A 19,248-nucleotide genomic window follows, 5' to 3' on the forward strand; every position below is an offset into this window, starting at 1 on the left:
CTTAGGCATGTCTTGTCATGGCATCTTTATGCTTCATGAAAATTATTAGAAAGAGTGCCACCAAAATGCATATCCAAAATTCTAATATTATTTTGAGACTATTTTGTTGTGTTGTTGTGTGATGCTAGTCTTCTTCACAAATCGTTCTGAGTAGCTGCATTGTCGTCATAGGCCTCGCCTGAGTGATCATCGGGACATACAAGTATAAAACATATATCCAGGTCTGATTATCAACAGTACTATTATGTGATAATTTGATCTAAAAATCTACTGTCCATACTATGAATTACCCGGACGATAAATGTTACATTTATTTTTTTCGTCCAGTTTCCATTTTAGAAGTTTGAAATTTGAAGAAATACTAGGACATTTAATCTCTTAGCTCGTGGACTTTGACAATTAAGTTTGAAATAGGAGACAGGTGGAACTTTTAAAGTTGAAAGAAGTTAACTAACAAAAAATTAGAGCTACAAAAATATAAGGTACTAATAGAACTGATCTTGAAAACAGAAGTGGGAAGTCAATTGTTTTGTAATAGTATTACATGCTTTGGATATTGGAATGGAGGAGGTTGAGGTGAGAAGATACTTATTTAACAAACCAATAAAAATAAGTTTATTTGAGGATTAAATAATCAACACATCTATTTTGCTCCTAAACACTAATCTTTTTCAGTTTATAGCATTTCAATAGAACTCCTTAAACATATACCAAAATGGCCTGATTTTCATGTCAGGTCTATGATGACTGAACATCACACAAACAAACTTAGCAAAAACTCTTTATTTTGCAATTTGCAAACATAATGTAAAAGAAAAACAAAATGTAGATTTCAAGAAGTGGGCAGAATAAAGGAGAAGAAATAAGATAGTAAGGTGATACACAAACAAACAACACAAACCATGAAATGGATACCTTCAACTTTCGAAAATTTCTGCAGCGGTTGGACTACTGCTCGGTGAGGCCTTATCCGCCGTTGAACCTCCATCAGCTTCTGAGACCACAGATGCGTTGGAGGTTAGAGGGGGGGACATGGTACCAGAGAGACGATCATCGGTCTGCTTTTGCCTATTCAAGGCATTGCAATGGGGGCAGTAGTAAGTGATGTATGGGAACTCCTCTTTCCTCGCCAGCCCTACAATCATCACAACAATATATAGCTTATTCACCTCATGAATTCAGTTTATTTTGATAGATGCAGAGATTCTATTCACCGTTGTGCATATGGCAGTTTCCACATATAAGAGCATAGGACTGTGTAGGATCCTCTCCCACGAGCAATGCAGCAACTCGAGCAATCCAGCCTCCATGATCTTGTGAGTGCAGGCCTGATTGAGGATGATGCTCAACAACCATCGCGTGTGGCTGAGACATGCGCACACCCTCGACTCTGGACAGGGTGAGCATAGCTTCTTCAGAATGATCGGTGAATCCACTTTCCATGCTGTAGGTTTGTGAGAGGGGCTGCTTTCTGTTACGTAGTCCGATAGATGCTGCAACTTCCACTTCATTGCTATTTCCGGCAGTGGCGATGGGGTGGTTAGAATCATCTCCCAGATATACTTTCAGGCCAGTCTCTGCACCCAACTTGGACGCCAGTACAGTGGCGGCCGCTGCTTTGGCTGCTGGATCAGGATCATACCTCTGCACTGAAGACTCCATGTAAGAATATCTCGTCGACAATCAGGAGAACCTCCATTGAACTTTGGAGTGATACAATATACTTAGATAAAAATAATACTACATCACATGATTTTCAATTTAAACAACAAAGCTAGCTAGCTAGCTTTCAGTCCTTACCTGTATAAGCTGTTGAGTTGTGTAGTAATTTGTTTTTTCTTTCAGTTCGTTGATTTTCGCCTGTCTCTCGGCCTGGAGGTTTTCCAAAGTTTTGTGGTCCTTGGCGTCACCTATAAATATGATTTACAATACAAAACAATGAATATTTAGGCACCAAAATAAAGATAAAATGATCATCATTGATTAGCTAACCAATGTCCCTTAAAAGAGAACCTTAATATTCGATTAATCTTCTTAGAAGTTTCAACATACATAAGCATCAAAAGATTTAAACTTTGACAAGAGAAGCTTCACAAACGCATTTTATAAGCTTCTTTCATGTACAAGTTATGTTGCAAACCGAACACCCCCTTAGTCTATCATGCCACACATTGCAAGTATGGTGTTTTGTTAACAAGTTTCATATTCTGATAGTCACTATAACCTTGCGGTAAAGCCATTACAAAGAGGACTCAAAAACACTTACGCAGTTTTGTGTAGCTTCTAAACGCTGAGTAGGTAACGAAAAATACTACTGGCAGCAGAAACATAGGTAAGACACGCAATGCCCTTATATGCCAATTCAAGTTTAACGATCGCGTGGTCAACATTGCGTAAACTACTGCAATTGCCTGGAAAAAAAAGGAAGGAGATAAAAACCGATTGTGTGGAGCAAGAGGCAGAGAATAGCACCACCCCTTTCATTTGATGTAACTACTGATATTAATTAGGTAATTGTGATATGAAATGATATGGCTAATTACCTCTAAAATAACAGAGAGTATAATAAATTGCCTAGTGGTTCTCCGAGAAGTTTGACAGCGCCTTGCGATTCTGGAAAGAACAGCAGCCTCTTCCTTGGATATATGTCGCAATCTCTTTTCGAAGTCGTTACTGCCTAAGCCAAAAACTGATGCCCATAATCTAGACAGGACTCCTTTGTGTTTCTTGATCTTCTTAATCTTCTTAATCTCAGTGTCTGTGGATGTCAGAGGCTCCCCTTGATCATGCTTGGAGTCTTCAGCCATCTTCTGCATATTACATGCCACATTTTCACACATTCCAAATCACCAACGAAATTGTATGTAGCTATGGTCAAATACTAGTACTATGTCATTAGTTGATTGGATGTTTTGTCATCACAAAAAGGGAGATGGCAATAACAAAATCCGAAAACAAACAAATAATGAAAATCAAAATCAAAATCAAAACAAACGTAAAAAAAGTAGATTCAAAATCAGCTTTTTATTGCACAACATGAAAAAAAACATCTCATTTACAGAACTAGTATGTGATTGTATATTATACATATATATATACCTTTGATCGGATGAAAATGTGCTGCGCGAATGAGAGATGCGATGCAGATAATTCTGACGAAATTCCTTTATCCAATCCAAATATGGTGAGAAATGGCAATGGAGAAGATTGGTAACAATGATGAAGAAGAAAATGAGCTTTTTTTTTTATTTATTATACTACAATTTTCCAATTCCAAATAAATTAACTATCCATCGTTACACTTTGATTAATTATTTATTTATAAGTGGATATTTTATTTTGAGTAAAGGCCAAAATTGGTCTTGAACATATGATCATTTTACGTTTTTGGTCCTAAACATTATCTTTTGGATTTTTGGGTCCTGAACATATGAAAATTTGATCATTTTGGTCCCCCGACAATATTTCCGTTAAAAACTAATGGTCAACGGGTTTAATCCTGATTTTGACCAAATTAGACTTTTAATTTTAATTTTTTACTCCTCAATTATTTTAGGAGAGAATTCGGAAAAAGGGATTAATTTCGCTGACCTTTCGAAATGAGGGATTAATTTCGCTGACCTTTCGAAATATGAGTCTGAGGCGTGCGAATTTTTCAGAATAAGGGATTTTCAATTTTTTATGCATTTTCTCTTCTTTTTAATAATTATTTCGTTCCTAACATTTATTAAATGACCAAATTACCCTCCATAATAATAACATTTATTAGTTGACATTCACTTGTCAAATAATAATAATATTTCATCACAATAGTAAAATAAAAAAAATAAACCAGAAAATCAATACGCAATAAATGATTCAAATACAATACACTCCGTCACCATTAGCGGCGTCATACCGGCGCTCCTCCTCCTTTGTGCTGTCACACAGCGCCCTCCCCCTCGTCTCCGGCAAGCACACCACAAACATCGCACACACCGCAATCGCCACCCCAAACACACCGTAAGACAAAAACGCGTTTTCCCTCCCCGCCGCCACCAGCAGCGGGCTCAGCGCTCCCCCCAACACCAGCGCCTGCCTCACCATTGACACCGCCGAGTTCCTCACCGTCGTCGGAAACAGCTCTATCGTGTAGATCAAGAATTGGACACAATTCCCTTGAAATTCTTGATTAAAGCCCATTTCTCGGATTTGGACTTGTACCTCTGCCGCTGCTGATCTTACTGATTCTCCGAGAGGCTGAGGAGGAATCTGCGCTCAAATTGGAGCTCTCAAAGGCGGAAGCTTTGTCGATTTGAGCTCTCAAAAGTTTGTATTTCTATGTATTTTGGTCCCTCACAGAGACGCTGCCATGGAGGATTATGGAAGCTGGAAAGAGGCATGCAGTTTGGAGGTGGAGGGTGGGGTTGTTGGATGATTTTTTTATAAATTATGTTAAAATTTATGGAGGGTAATTTGGTCATTTAATAAATGTTAGGAACAAAATCATTATTAAAAAGAAGAGAAAATGTATAAAAAATCGAAAATCCCTTATTCTGAAAAATTCGCATGCCTCGGACCTATATTTCGAAAGGTCAGCGAAATTAATCCCTCATTTCGAAAGGTCAGCGAAATTAATCTTTTTTTTCGAATTTTCTCTTTCTAAAACTCCGTGCTGAAAAGTTTACCCTCAAATATGACGAAACGGATGGAATAGTTAATTAATTCGTATCACCAATACATTGATTGCTGAGAAGAGTTCTTCAAGTTATTTATACTTTTTTATCGGTGTTCTGTCATTGTCTTACTAGTCTTGAGAGGGATACGTTGGATATGATCTCCAAATAATCTTCTCTTAATAAGAAATTTATTTACGTGAATCAGCTAACTGACTTCCTCGGTTCATACAACCTTTTGATCAATAGGAAGAAAGTCATATATATACTCCAAACTATGATCTGAACAGACTGAACCATTAAAAAATATCAACAGATGACAAAATTATATCAACAGAAATGTCAACACAATGTCAACGTGTGATGTTGTATTGAAATTGTGTTAACATTTTCTATTGATGTATTTTAATCATCTGTTGACATTTATTAATGGTCCAATCATAATTTGAAATTTGTACAATATATAGGTTTACATTTTATCATTACCCCACGTATAATTTTGGTTTGCCATCAGTATATAACTAATAGTACTACTGTACTACATATACTCCCATGAAATAAAAGCCTATTTTTTTAATTTTTAAATTATGGCCAAATTTCAAACCAGCTCGGTGGTTATCCCAAAAATAAATACAGTACTATAATTAGTTTGGAGACGGTGTTATTTTTCCTTTCTATGCCCTGGCGGCCTTTCTTATTAATGGAGTGTGAATAGGAAAATATCGACATATCCGGATAATTGGTTAACTGGTTATTCACTTTACATTTAATAAATATACAAAATGATCCACTGTAGAAGATTGAACATGACACGTCTACCGCCACACTGAAATTAAGGTGGAAACAAGCTGAGGTTGACTGGTTGATCATGCAGTTAATTAATCTTCATAATAAAATTCTAATTCGACATGATTAATGTACCAAGCGGTTTCCACATCCCTATCTCACCAAATAATTACTCAACAGCCAATTCTCAAGAATTTATGGGAAATTATAACGTGCCCCTTCGAGTTGTGACCTTAGATTCTTTTGAACTGAGAATGGAAACCAAAATGAAAAAATGATACTCCCTCCGTCCATGAATAGGAGTCCCGGTTGGCCATTTTCATCCGTCCGCCATTAGGAGTCCCGGTTAGACATTTTATCTTGGGAGTATAAAAAATGACCCACTTTTCCCTTAATTTAGAAGCTGCAATTAATTTTAATCCACTTTGATTGCAATTTCTCACTCTCTCTTAATGTTAGATTTCACTATTCCAAAGAATAAAGCAAATAATAATATAAATGAGTCCTACATTCTACTATCACACACTTAAATTATTACACTCAAACTTTTCTTAAAATCTGCACCGAACTCAACCGGGACTCCTATTCGCGGACGGAGGGAGTAGCAAAGAAACAATTATGGTTAAGGGTGATAAGATCCCAGATCGAGATCCAATATCGCTTATACTTACTAATTTCGAGATAAGAAAGTAATTTCTACTAAGTACTACTTACGTGCACTTCCTATATATGGCAAAATAACAAACAAAAATTATGAATCATATACAAATTGCAATTTGCAACTTATAAAGAATGAAAGCTTACCTTATACTAATACTACTTAACTAGTTGACCAAACTTTCCTTCAAATGGAATCAAATTTAATAATTTGAAGGCACTCTTGGATTGAGTCAGTGTCTATAGATGCTTCACACCTAACATATTTCCAATAACTATATATAGTATTACTAACAATCAATATCACAATTGTGACTTCATGTAGCACACAAACATAATGAAATCAAATTAGTAAAATAATGAAACTTGACCACACGAAAGTGCTTAGACGATGGACCATCTATATAATCCCACTCACCAATACTACCCTAATTCGATTAATTGAAGTCAATCAAAATACCTTCTCCTCCTCCCTTCTCCACGGCCAATTATATAAATGGCCAAATACATAAAAACATCGGTAGCCAGCGTGTGGTTGTGGTTTGGCGTTGGTTTAGTTGGTCTGGTCCTCCTAACGACGAATTCGGAAGCGGCAGTACTGAGAGGGCTGGTGGAGAAGCCGTGCGACGAGATATACGTGGTGGGAGAAGGGGAAACCCTACACACCATCAGCGACAAGTGCGCCGATCCTTACATAGTCGAGAGGAATCCGCATATTCAAGATCCCGATGATGTTTTTCCCGGCCTTGTCATCAAGATTGTGCCTCTCACTCACATGTAATACTATAAACCAAAAGCACACACCACTCACCACTCAATATATAGATGTACTTGTATATATCATGTGTACATAGATTTGATACCGATTAATAATGTAAACTTCGAGTTATTGCTCAAGGCTTTTCAACTTTGCATTTGCTTAACACTTTTCCTTCTTTTTCTTCTGTCAAGGTGAAGGATGGCCGTATTTTGATTTTATATCTGTGACGGCTGATTTTCCATTTTCAGTTTTTAAATATCTTCTCATTCAAACGCCCCTCTAACAAAGACTTCTAATTCGACGTATAATGGGCGCAACATATACTCATATATTTTATAACACATTAATTTATTATGACTGATTATAAATGTTGGAGTGCACAAGTGGTTTTGTTTGAGCCACAGGAATCACATTTTGTAGGTAAGAAAGATTAGATGAAAGAGTTGTTGTGGGTAACCATGTATATACGTCACTCTATCATACTGAGAAATGGGCTTCCCACCAATTCGTATAATCCACAACTAATTTATTACTTACTTCGGTTGTTGATGACGTTTATTAATTATGGTCTTGTAGTTCAGCAGTCTCTCTTGGGATTCTAATTGATTATTTCAGGATATACATATTATAACAACACACATTTAATTTAAGGAAATTGTAACAGAATAAAATAAAATTAAAAAACTAAATAAAGGAAAACAAAACAATAAATAAAAAATTTACATCTTAAAAATACAAATACAATATAAAATCAAAACAATCCATCAACCTCTAAGCTGCCGATGCGGCATGATCCATGGCTTCCGATTGTTATAGTATACTCCAATTTTTAAATTGAGTTAGTAGTAGTAATATTTTTTAAATTACAAATTGCCAATGTTAATCCTAAATTTTCAGACCTTGGGCTAATCTGTTGGACTTTTAGGGCTCAAAATTTTGTCTGATTTTTGAAACTAATTTCCTAATAATTTTATGTGTTTATTAATATTAATACATATACAAATTAGTGTTATTTCCACTCAATACTAATGTACAACTCATAGAGTGACGAAAAATAATGGTTACCTGAACTGGCAATTGAAATTAGATATAAAAATATAACTATCCCATGCATAGCTGAAACCACTATATAACTCTAATAGGTCACTCCTTCTATCACTAATTGGTTTTAGTATAGAACCCATGAATTTCCATCATGGTATCAGAATGGGTCGCTGAATGTGGGCCAAATTCAACTAATACAATAGTATATCTAAGCTGAAATTGAAAAAAGTGACTACCAAGCAGTATATCTGAGCTTAAAATTGGCCAGTTGTCCAACCGGTCAGGAAAAAAAAGTCCAAACCCTCCAAGTTCACCTTGAAGGGTTTGAGGGATGATGTTGGCAATTGAAAATAGATACTCCATCCGTCCCACAATAAGAGTCACACTTTGCCATTTTGGTCAATAAGAGTCACACTTTGCCATTTGATCCGTCCCAAAATAAGAGTCTCACTTCACTTTTACCAAAAATGGTAAGTAGGTCTCACATTCCACTAATTCACTTTATTCACATTTTATTATAAAATCAATATAAAAAAGTGAGTTTCAAATTCCACTAACTTTTTTCAACCCACTATTCTTTTTCATTTCTTAAAACTCGTGCTCATAATAAGAGTGATTCCTATTGTAGGGCGGAGAGCGTATAAAATATAACTATCTCATATCAACGTTCACATAGACCCGCAATCACTATAAAACACTAATGGGCCACTCCGTCTATCACCAATTGATTTTAGGATAGAATTCATGAAATTCTATTAAATACCGTTTTCAATGTTGATATTCATGGAGTATATGAGGGCTGGAAACTAAATGATGAGAATTAACTCATTTTGGGCTAACCTTATTGGGCCTGGGTTAATGTTGGATCAATCCTATCGGATTGCGGGCTATTAGGTTTGAGGTCATTCCAGATTATAATTTTTTATTCCAATGTTATAAATTTTCAATTTTAATTCTATTAAATTGTAGACAATTCGGATCAATCAGTGATTATGGGTGTATTAGCTAAGTTATGGAAGTGGAAATAATCACTGCGGCTACCCTATGATAAATAAGCTCGAGTTTGAAAAAGGAAAAACTATTCCATCCCCTGCTAAATTAGATCGTTACGATTTATGAATGATTATTCGCAGAATCGCAAATAAAATCGTCAAGAAAGTTAGTACTAGTAAATATGAAACCGCACGTAATTAATGTTCATTAGTTCTTTGTTAATTAAAAGCGCCACGCAGAAGAAACACGTGATATTTAATAGCAATGGTCCAACATAGTAAACAAATGGTTGATACATGGAGTAATTTTTTCTATTATATTGTCAATCATTAAAAGTAAAAATTCTCTGCATTAATTAGGCACTGGTGACTTCAGCAAATGCATACATATTAATTATACGTAGAAACTATATAATTTACTATCAATAGATAGGTGGAGTACTTATATATGAACTTAATCAGCTATTGAAATTGTCGTAAACTATACGACATTTCCTCACAGATATCGCATTAAACTTCATCGAATTGATCACTTATTGCTTACAGCCTACGGCTACGACACTTTTCTATTTTTAAAGGTACAAGAAGTACAAACATGTAAAACTGTAAAGAATTCTCATAAATATTTAATAATATTAGAAGCAGTACTTGTATCTTTTGTACTCCATTTTCAGTTAGTCGTTTCTCACCTACTATTTGGCATAGACCAGATTGTTAGAACTCAACTCTCAGCATAAGAGATTATCTAAGTGAAAATGAGGCACCACCAACACCTCTAGGATACGTATAGTACGTAGTATTTCCTCCCCTATACGTATTCCAAACTTTACAAATGTACACTAAATTATATAGTACTCCATCCGTCCCAAGTTACTTAAATCGTATTCCATTTAGGGTTGTCCCGGGTTACTTGAGTCATTTTTCTTTTTGGTTAAAAACAAAACATCTAATCACACTTACTTTATTCTTTCTTTTACTTTATCTCATCCCTCTTACTTTATTCTCTGTTCTACTTTATTTAACTAACTACACACAACTTTCTTAAATCTCGTGCTGAAAAGAAACGCCTCAAGTAACGTGGGACGGAGGAGTATTACTGTTTTACTACCATTGCGACTAATATACTTATGTAATTATATCTATTTTTTAGCTAGATTAAAACATGATACATGAAGAATTTTGCTTGATTATCAAAAGTTAGTCAATCACATAAAATTTGAAATGTACATATACTTGGAAAACAGTAAATAAAAAAGTCCACATTATAAGTATACTTAATGTATGGTACGGTCGGTATAAGATAGATAGCTATAGGTTCATTATAGCAAAAGGTACAAATTGGCAATGCTTGGTCCTAAAGCACAACAATGTAGGAGTAGTAATTTTCAACATGTTTTGCCTTGGCATCAGTGAGTAACTTAAAAGTATTGCACCCTAAAACCTCATGCATTTTCAAATATTGCTCTACTAATTAGTTTATTGGCTTATTAATTCATATAGCTATATATACCACACCGAATTCTGTATACATTCCCTCGTCTCAATCATTCTCATAGTAATTAATATCTGTAGCAAATACACAATGGTTTCAAAAATGAAGTATTATATCAGCATTCTTCTTGTTTTAGCCGGAATTTATCAGCTGGGAGCTGCTCTTGATCCCCATTACTATGCCAAAACATGCCCTGAAGCCGAAAGTATCATCTTCGAAGCTGTTCGCGACGCATCAGCTCATGATCCTAAAGCCCCTGCTCGCTTACTCAGAATGTTCTTTCATGATTGTTTCATCAGGGTACTCTCTCTACCCCTCTGTCTCTCATAGTTAAGCACTTTCAAAATTAGAAATATTTTTGTTTCTAATGTGGTGAGACTCGTTCTCCATTTGTGATAATTCAGTCACTTTTTCTTTCTATCTCTCTCTTATTTTACCTTATCGTATTAGGGTTGTGATGCATCGGTGTTGGTGGATTCGACCCCAAACAACAAAGCGGAGAAGGATGGCCCTCCCAATCTCTCACTGGCTGCATTTTATGTGATAGATGCCGCAAAAACAAAGCTAGAAAAAGCTTGCCCCAAAACAGTGTCTTGCGCTGATATATTAGCCGTGGCAGCTAGAGACGTCGTCGCTCTGGTACTAATTTCGTAGTCCAAAGATATAATTTGCTATTTTTGAGAGTTGAGATAAATACTTCTAAAGGGCAGTTTGGTAGGGTGAATAATTTATAGATAAAAATAACCTAAAATGCAACGTTGTTATAATGGTTCCCTAACAAGTAACAACTGCAGTCGGGAGGGCCCACGTGGAGGGTGGCAGCGGGGAGAAAAGACGGGAAAATATCGAGAGCAAACGAGACCATAAATCTGCCATCGCCATCATCCAACACATCGCAGCTGATTCAAAGCTTCGCGCAGAGAGGGCTATCGGCGAAAGATCTGGTGGCGCTCTCCGGCGGGCACACGCTGGGGTTCTCGCACTGCTCCTCCTTCGAGGGCCGACTACGCAACTTCAGCGCCACCCACGACACCGACCCCACGCTGCACCCGCAGCTGGCGGCGGAGCTGAAGAGGAAGTGCCCCAAGCCCAACAGAGACCGGAATGCGGGCCAGTTCCTGGACGCCACGTCATCGATCTTCGACAACAATTACTACAGGAGGGTTGCGGGCGGGGAGGGCGTGTTCGTCTCCGATCAGTCGCTTTTAGGGGATTACAGGACGCGGTGGATGGTGGAGGCGTTCGCCAGGGATCAGGGCTTGTTTTTCAACGAGTTTGCGGATTCCATGATTCGCCTTGGGAATGTTGGAGTTGTTGAGACTGGACAAGTGAGACAGAATTGCAGAATTGTTCATTGAGAACCCACGCTTTGCTTTATTTTCTTCCTTCTTTGATTTGTTTTGTTTTGAGTTGTGAGGTAACTCGTTTCGCGCCATCCTACTCCTATAAATGTCAAATTAATGTATTAATAAATCTCGTTATACTGATGCCCGCCCGCTCACATATATATAATAAATCACGTATTATTTCTTGCGAAATTATTTTACTTATCTTATTACCGTTACTTTATGCGATATAGTTACTTCACTTCCCTTGTTACTTATTTTGTTTCTCAAAATCAAATTTTCTTTTAATATGTGAACAATAGGTTTGCCGTGATATAACATAAACGGGGACAAAAAATTTACAATTAACTAAGAATATTCAAAAATGCTTCTATGGTGAATTTCCCAATTTTCTTGCTTACATGGCAATAACTGTATACAGTTTTATTTTGTGTGTTACGTGGAGAAAAATAAAGTAAGAGAAATGAAATAAAGTAGAGGTAAAAGAGTTTCTAATTTTAGTTATGAGTCATCTCGAATGAGACAAACTACAAAGGAAGTGAGATAATGTTCAGTTGGTGTGTCGATAATTGATACGAAAGAGTCGAATTCGTTGTTACAAAAATATTGGTGTCTCGATATAAGAGATTAATGGTGAGGAATATCAATTCACCTTTCTATTTTAATACTAGTACTATTATACATTGAACAAAAATAATTATGTTATCAGATTTTCTATTTACTGTATATAGTTTACAACAACTAGCATTATCATTTCATTAATCCGGAGTAGTAGTTAAATAAAAACAAATGACGTAAATGTAGGATTTCAAAAAGTTATATAATCACATCAAGATAAAGTTTGTGATCAGATGTTGCGCGTGGAACAATAAGAGAAATAGCATTAAATTTCAAAAAGTGTCATCAGTCTTACATACAGAGCCATACTGAATAAGTTGTAGTTTTATCATACAACCGCATATGCAAAATAAAAAAGGAGTAATTTCAGTGTACACTTTAGTAAACATTAATCCGTTTTAGATAAATTTGAGGTCCAATAAACTCACGTCTTCTTTGGCGAATATACAGACAAACCACCGCCAGCAGCATATCTGCATTGCAATGAAAATCTACACAAACGTAGATGGCGACTTATAGATGCCTTGATCAAGCAAATGCTACATCAGATCGTAAGATATACTTGATGCCCTTACTCACGTTTCGAGCTTCATGCAGCATGCACTTATCACCATGAATGTGAAGCAGAGCCATGCCTTCTGTCGGAGCTACCTGCAAAAATTTGATAGTTCCATCATCTCTGATGTGCAACAAAATTAGCTAAATAATTTGGTTGGAATTACTGCGCTCCCTAATCTCAGATGCATAACAATCCTACTAATCTAATTTCAGTTAGTGAATATGGTAAGGCCATTATGCGGTGAAATTTATTGCAAATACAAGGAACTTATAAAGCTTTTATTGGATTTTGCGTGTAACATGTGTAAAACTGTAGAGAAGATAGCACAGTGGGAGGCAGCCATATGTTTCCAAAGAGACTAAAGATTTACCCAGTGTTAGTAATTTTATCATTGCACTTTGCAATGTTGAGATTCAGTGTTTTCATTCTGGACAATAATATGAAGTGCAGCACAAGATGAGTGAACATGAAAGGGAAAGTTGTTTTGGTATTTAAACACTCAGTAAAAGATTAAGAATTTGTAGGAATGGTCTTAGGATCTCAGGCACAGGTTTTCAAGGATACGAGAAGGAGTTTTAAAGGTTTATGAATAGGGCTGTCAAAGGCAAGGCAAGGCAAGAAAAAAATAGAATTAAAGTTTCCCTCCTGAAGTCCTTTAGGAAAGAAATGCTTATCAACTAAATATCAATTCATTTCTAGAGAGACAACAACAGAGGAATTGAACTAACAGAATTTTTAAATGTAAGCTACCACTGAAGGCAAAAAAAGAAGTTAAATAGGATGTACCTCAGCAACCAAAGCATTTCTAGGGCCATAAAACACAGTCTCCCCTCCAACTAGTGGATCCAAAGAGTCTTGAGAGCTGCTGTCGTTTTTAGATTTGGCTTTACTTTTACCAGGGGCACCACTTAGATAGATCAATAGTGTATAATATGTACGTCCTCCTTCTCCCAGATCAACACTCTCATCAATATGTCTACCAAATCGTTGACCAGCAGTGTACCTGTAACTTAGATTATTAAGATCAACCACAAGCATATAGACATCTGCTAATACAGATACATCATTGCCACCGCAAGCACAACACACAGGAAGATCACATTGAACCAAAGGATTTCAGCATCGTAGAAGACAATGTCTCAGTGACCACATAAGTGGAATCCAAGTCTGCAGATGGTGCAAATGCCACATACCGATAAAACCTTATATTTGGATTCAACCCAACCGCAACTTTTCCTCGAATCTTGAAATCTGAAAAGAACTTGTTGAGTCCAGCACTCCATATTGCTTCTGCAAGAGCAGGATCATTAACAGCTATCCGATCATTGTCTCTATAAGCCTCTCCCATTGTGGGACCAAGACTCCCTTGGTGAACAAAACCAATTGCCTCAGCAGCATCTCTAAATGCTTTTGACTCGGCAGAGGTGAGATAATTTTGGATCTGAATACCTTGAACAGAAACAGGGGAAGAACAACACACATAAAATGAGACGAGTTCGAAAGAACTGAAGGTAAAATAAAATACAAAGCATGGCGTTTATTGTTAACCAAGCTGGCCAATACCATAAAAATGGTCATACCAAGTACTCCGACCAATTATAATCCAATCCCAACTTGTATATACAGCCGAAAGTATTTCAGAACTCAACATCATCTGATATCTAAGTCCAAAATCCTTTAAATCACAACCTATTTATGAAATCAATAGAAAGACATAAGCAATTGAGATACAACTTTGTTCTTAAACATATCCAGCCCAAATTATCACAAAATCGAACAAATTTATTCCCAATTCTGCAACTATTTAGTAAATACAGAAAGAGCGTGGAACAGGATAGCTTCTATTACAGCCGTTGCACGCATACTGACAGCATAAAATGCAAAACCTAATTGAACCTCACAAAAGAAGAAGAAACTGCAGTACATTAATTATTTCACATGATTAGCGAATTCAATCATTAAAATCAGCAACCGATAAACTTTTTCAAAAACAAGGGGGAGTGGAATCCAATCTTCAAAAGAGCAATTTATCCAAAAAAACTGATACAGTAAATGAAAATTGGTGTTGAATAAATGGAAAGGGTAACTCACAGTAATCAGATCATCGCCTTTGAGGTGAGAGATCTTCAAATTAGACTTAGGTTTTACACATGGCCAGTCGGACTTTGATTTCTTGTTTGGCATGGCTGTTCTTTTTGGGTCTCCGATTGTTCTCTTCATTTTCTGGAGGTCGTTGAGTTTAGATGCCTTCAAACGTTGGAAGATTGATGGGCCACAATGTAACTGATTATTGGGCTATGGGTATTCTGATGATTGGGCTAACTTTGGCCCATTAGTTTGCCAGCAAATTTATTTGAATTCTCTCTTTTGATATCGAAGAATTTGAAAATTCTCATCCTTAAAATTCCTCCTTTCGTTTCTCCTACAACTTCCTCCCTCTCGGCTAAAATGACACAATTTGGAGAGAGAAAAAAGTGATCAAGTGCTTTTAACTGGAGAGAGAAAGTTACCAAAAAGTAGAAATATGTAATATCTTGATTAGGATAAATTAGAAAGGAACATAAGGATTTTCTTTTATAAATGAAGAGGGAAAAACTAAAATGCTATAGTTTTCAATTCTATCATTTTCTCAATTAAATTTACAAATGAAGAAGAATAACGTAAAACTGAACGTGTGTAGAAAAAATGACTCAATTTTGATTAAAAGTATATAGAAAAATAACGCAGGTTTGATTAAAATGTGTATGTTATTTCTTCGGCTTCAAGTTGGGAAAAATGACTCAAACTCTGATTAAAACGTATGTTGAAAAATGACTAACTTTGATTATGTAATCTTCACGTAATTGTGCCCACATATTAAATATTGTTGACAACTGATGTTAAATTTATCAAGTTGTTCCAGAAATTTAATTGTTACGGTGGACTTAAAACTAGGGCTGGGGAAAAATATCGAAAAAATGATATCGCTTGTATCGTCTTGAAAAATATCAAAAAATTATCGAATTTTCGATATATCGTAATTTTCGATACGATACGATATCGTATCGTAAGTTTTCGATACGATAATGATATGAATTTCCTTATATCGCGATATATCATTTTATATCGAAAATTTTCGATATATCGATATTTTCGATATATATCAAAAATAAAATATCGATATATATCGATATATATCGAAATTTATATCGATATTTAACGATATATCGAATTTTGGTACGATATATCGAAATATCGATACGATAACGATATGAAATTTTTTTATATCGAAAGTTCGATATATCGAAATTTTCGATACGATAACGTCTTTCATATCGATATTTTCGATACGATACACGATATAACGTTTTCAATACGATATATCGTATCGACCAACCCCTACTTAAAACCAAGACTATTGGTCTTGTACATTAATCATTTAATTTTAATACACGCAGTCGAAGTTGGAGTATGATGACATCAAGGAGATGACGTTCTTCAATAATAGAAGGTCTTATCACTATAAATAATTTCAATAATAACTTTTATTTTCAATATTAGCAATATAGATACCCCAAAAATATTTCAATAACTTAAAAAACTTAGGCATGGGTTTTAATTTCTACGCTGGTGTGAAATTTAATTGAGAGGCTGTGTGTACTAAAAGCTTATGCTTTGATCCTGATAATTTTTCCAATTGTAGAAAAAAATGGATGTGTTTACTTCACTACAAATGAAAATGGTATTATTAATTGTTGATACAATTTATAGAATGCAAAAAATTTGTGTTGGACCTATGGTAATGGTATCCGTTTCAATTAGGATTTTCAAGTTCATATTTAAAGTTTATTAATCGCAATAAAAATTTAATGGTGCATCTTCCATAAATATAGTCTCTCTTTTGCAATTAACCCGTTCATAAACTGATTGCTTAAATTCTTGAGATAGAGTGCACATATCAGTTTGTTAATTAATGAGTTTTGATTACCATTTAATTTACATTTACTACCTTTTCCTCCTAGCAATGGGGGTTATAAAATTATTTTTTCTAGCAACGATGTCTCTTTTCTTAGAGTGCTAGCTAGTTCGCATAATCATGATATATATCTATATAAGCTTTTTAGATAATAAATCAAGCTAGCACTAATCTATTGCACATCTAGAAATTAAGTGATACTATAATTTATCAGGTCCACACTTTAGATATTTAACCAGTATCTTAATTTCTAATTAATTATAGCGAACTATCTCTTTAGGCTGTCTTTGTCAATTGTCACTGATAGTCACTAATCAAGGGATAAGTTGATCATCTTAGACATGTTGATATGTTAATTTGGTCAAATGATTAATCAACGATTAAGTTAATAATGTTAGACAGGTTTGTAAGTTAACTTTTAAAAATCCAAAATCCTAATAATTATAATAATAAAAATTGTTCAATTATCTTTCATCAATGATGAAAATTAAACACCTTATTATATTTAAATTTTATGATATGGAGTAGAAAGAACATCCAACCTATAAAAGATGGGATATGAGAAGATATGTAAAATAAGATAAGAAATACGGGCTTCATGTCAAGATATGCAAAGATATGATTTTTTTCCGTTGTTGTTTGATAGAAAAGAAATTATCTAAATTTGTATTGTATATTAAATAACATGGCTTAACTTGACAAATTGGTGAGATACATAAACAAGGTTAATGTTATAATTTTGGTAGGATTAGATAGGGCCCTAGTCTTATATTGGGCTTTGAGTTAAGCTTAACTATGATATCAAACAATTAGAAATGTCCATATATAATTCTCTATCTTGGTATTACTAACTTATCCAACATGCCTATATATTGTAGTTTCTCTATTTTTTAATGAATCGAGTCTTGGTCTCTTAAATATGAGCTGTCGCAAAAATTATTTGAAATGATGTTTTTTGTATTTCATGTGAGTAATTAGCATGGATTTATGACTTGTCAAGTAAAAGCATGCATAAATGTGGGTGAAGGGAACGAACCCACATAAACAAGATAAGCCCCTATTGAATTAAATTTTTAAATGTTTTTCTTCTATTCATTTTTAAAATTTATCCAAATTTTACGCAAATTATCATACAAAACCATTATTAATAATCTAAATTACAAAAATAAACTTTCAAATAAAATTTTGAAAATATAATTCTTATCGATGTCATTTTTGCATCCGCCCCGTACAGAAGTCAGAAGATGATCACCTGGGTGCGTGGTTTATACTTTATACTTGTTAGATTTTGATTTCTTTTTCTTTGAATGATACCAACACATTTGTTGAATATAATTAACACATACTGACTACGGAAATTTTCAATTAATACTTGACACTTCATCCATGCCATAAAAAGGGTGCTTCATTTATAGAAAATTAAATATATTCAGAAAAATGGTTTTTTTTAATCAAATAATAAAGTTTTACTATAGCTACTAAGCATTGGGCCCGTGAACTGGTAAAAGTCTGTACTTCACTTAAAAATGCTTCCATTTTAAAGGTATATTCTACAATGTTAGCTTTGACCAATTATTTATATTAAAGAATTTTAAAATTGAATATAGAACTTCTTTAATAATAAAAAAATTGAATAAGGATTATTTCTTGCATGTCACAAAATTAAGTGATAATATTGAAGGTCAAATTATATTTAGAAAATTCATTAAAAATATATAGTAAAGATATTTATAAAAAATATGAGTATATCAAAAGTTTATTAAAAATATATACCCTTAAAAATATTGAGGGTATTTTCGTCCAAAAAAACTTGGAAATAGTAAAAAAGTACTTCAAATGATATTACTCCATAGTTGATGGACCTTAAATGATATTTTCAAAGTTCACGGACCTAAAATGATACTTTGGCAAAGTTCGTGAACCAAAAATGATGTTCCCTCTTTTCAAAATTGGAAAGTGGTCACAATTGTGACAAAGAAAATTCATCACTAACCAAATTAATTGAGTACGAAATTGTTGGGCGTAGTTGAATATTTTAATGAGAGAAAAGAGAGCGGGTTATTTCCAAAATTGGAAAGTGGTCACAATTGTGACAAAGAAAATTCATCACCAACCAAATTAATTGAGTACGAAGTTGTTGGGTGTACTTGAATAACTAATTCTACTTAATTAATGGGCCACCTCCTAAACTATCTTCCTTCGAAAAGAAAGTCAATAAAGTAAGAGAGATAATTACTTTTTGCCAAAAATATAAATGACTTAATTAACTTGAAACTTTCCAAAATAGAGAAATGACTCTATTAACATGGAACAGAGGAAGTAGTAGATTCATATATTTTCGATACGGATTTAGAAAATTATTTAAAAGTGAGTAAAGTAAAATG

General features: G+C 34.6%; 3 protein-coding genes across 6 annotated transcripts; 1 reads left to right on the forward strand and 2 right to left on the reverse strand.

Annotated features, from left to right (window-relative positions):
- Window positions 1-848: 848 nt before the first annotated feature.
- Window positions 849-3,129, reverse strand: LOC125198974 (uncharacterized protein At2g24330-like). Of its 2 annotated transcripts, none has more exons than XM_048097181.1 (6): window positions 3,100-3,129; window positions 2,544-2,810; window positions 2,267-2,411; window positions 1,801-1,910; window positions 1,215-1,644; window positions 849-1,135 (listed from the first exon to the last, which is right to left on the reverse strand). In XM_048097181.1, the coding sequence occupies exons 2-6, from the start codon at window positions 2,805-2,807 to the stop codon at window positions 918-920; spliced, it is 1,167 nt and encodes a 388-aa protein (XP_047953138.1). In that variant the 5' UTR covers window positions 2,808-2,810; window positions 3,100-3,129; the 3' UTR covers window positions 849-917. The 2 variants fall into 2 exon arrangements, with proteins under 2 accessions (XP_047953138.1, XP_047953139.1); XM_048097182.1 differs by having other exon boundaries at window positions 2,261-2,411.
- A 7,306-nt stretch (window positions 3,130-10,435) lies between these two features.
- LOC125198975 (peroxidase 66-like) lies at window positions 10,436-11,924 on the forward strand. The gene is made up of 3 exons (XM_048097183.1): window positions 10,436-10,686; window positions 10,837-11,025; window positions 11,181-11,924. Exons 1-3 carry the CDS (start codon window positions 10,477-10,479, stop codon window positions 11,742-11,744), a joined length of 963 nt encoding a protein of 320 aa, XP_047953140.1. The 5' UTR covers window positions 10,436-10,476; the 3' UTR covers window positions 11,745-11,924.
- A 677-nt stretch (window positions 11,925-12,601) lies between these two features.
- LOC125198976 lies at window positions 12,602-15,130 on the reverse strand. Of its 3 annotated transcripts, XM_048097185.1 has the most exons (6): window positions 15,001-15,115; window positions 14,473-14,598; window positions 14,103-14,358; window positions 13,696-13,912; window positions 12,930-13,001; window positions 12,602-12,841 (listed from the first exon to the last, which is right to left on the reverse strand). In XM_048097185.1, the coding sequence occupies exons 2-6, from the start codon at window positions 14,561-14,563 to the stop codon at window positions 12,749-12,751; spliced, it is 729 nt and encodes a 242-aa protein (XP_047953142.1). In that variant the 5' UTR covers window positions 14,564-14,598; window positions 15,001-15,115; the 3' UTR covers window positions 12,602-12,748. The 3 variants fall into 3 exon arrangements, with proteins under 3 accessions (XP_047953142.1, XP_047953141.1, XP_047953143.1); XM_048097184.1 differs by lacking the exon at window positions 14,473-14,598 and having other exon boundaries at window positions 14,103-14,350; window positions 15,001-15,130; XM_048097186.1 differs by lacking the exon at window positions 14,473-14,598 and having other exon boundaries at window positions 12,602-13,001; window positions 14,103-14,350; window positions 15,001-15,130.
- Between the last annotated feature and the right edge of the window lie 4,118 nt (window positions 15,131-19,248).

This window comes from Salvia hispanica, unplaced genomic scaffold, assembly GCF_023119035.1.
Source record: "Salvia hispanica cultivar TCC Black 2014 unplaced genomic scaffold, UniMelb_Shisp_WGS_1.0 HiC_scaffold_345, whole genome shotgun sequence".
NCBI lineage: Eukaryota > Viridiplantae > Streptophyta > Magnoliopsida > Lamiales > Lamiaceae > Salvia > Salvia hispanica.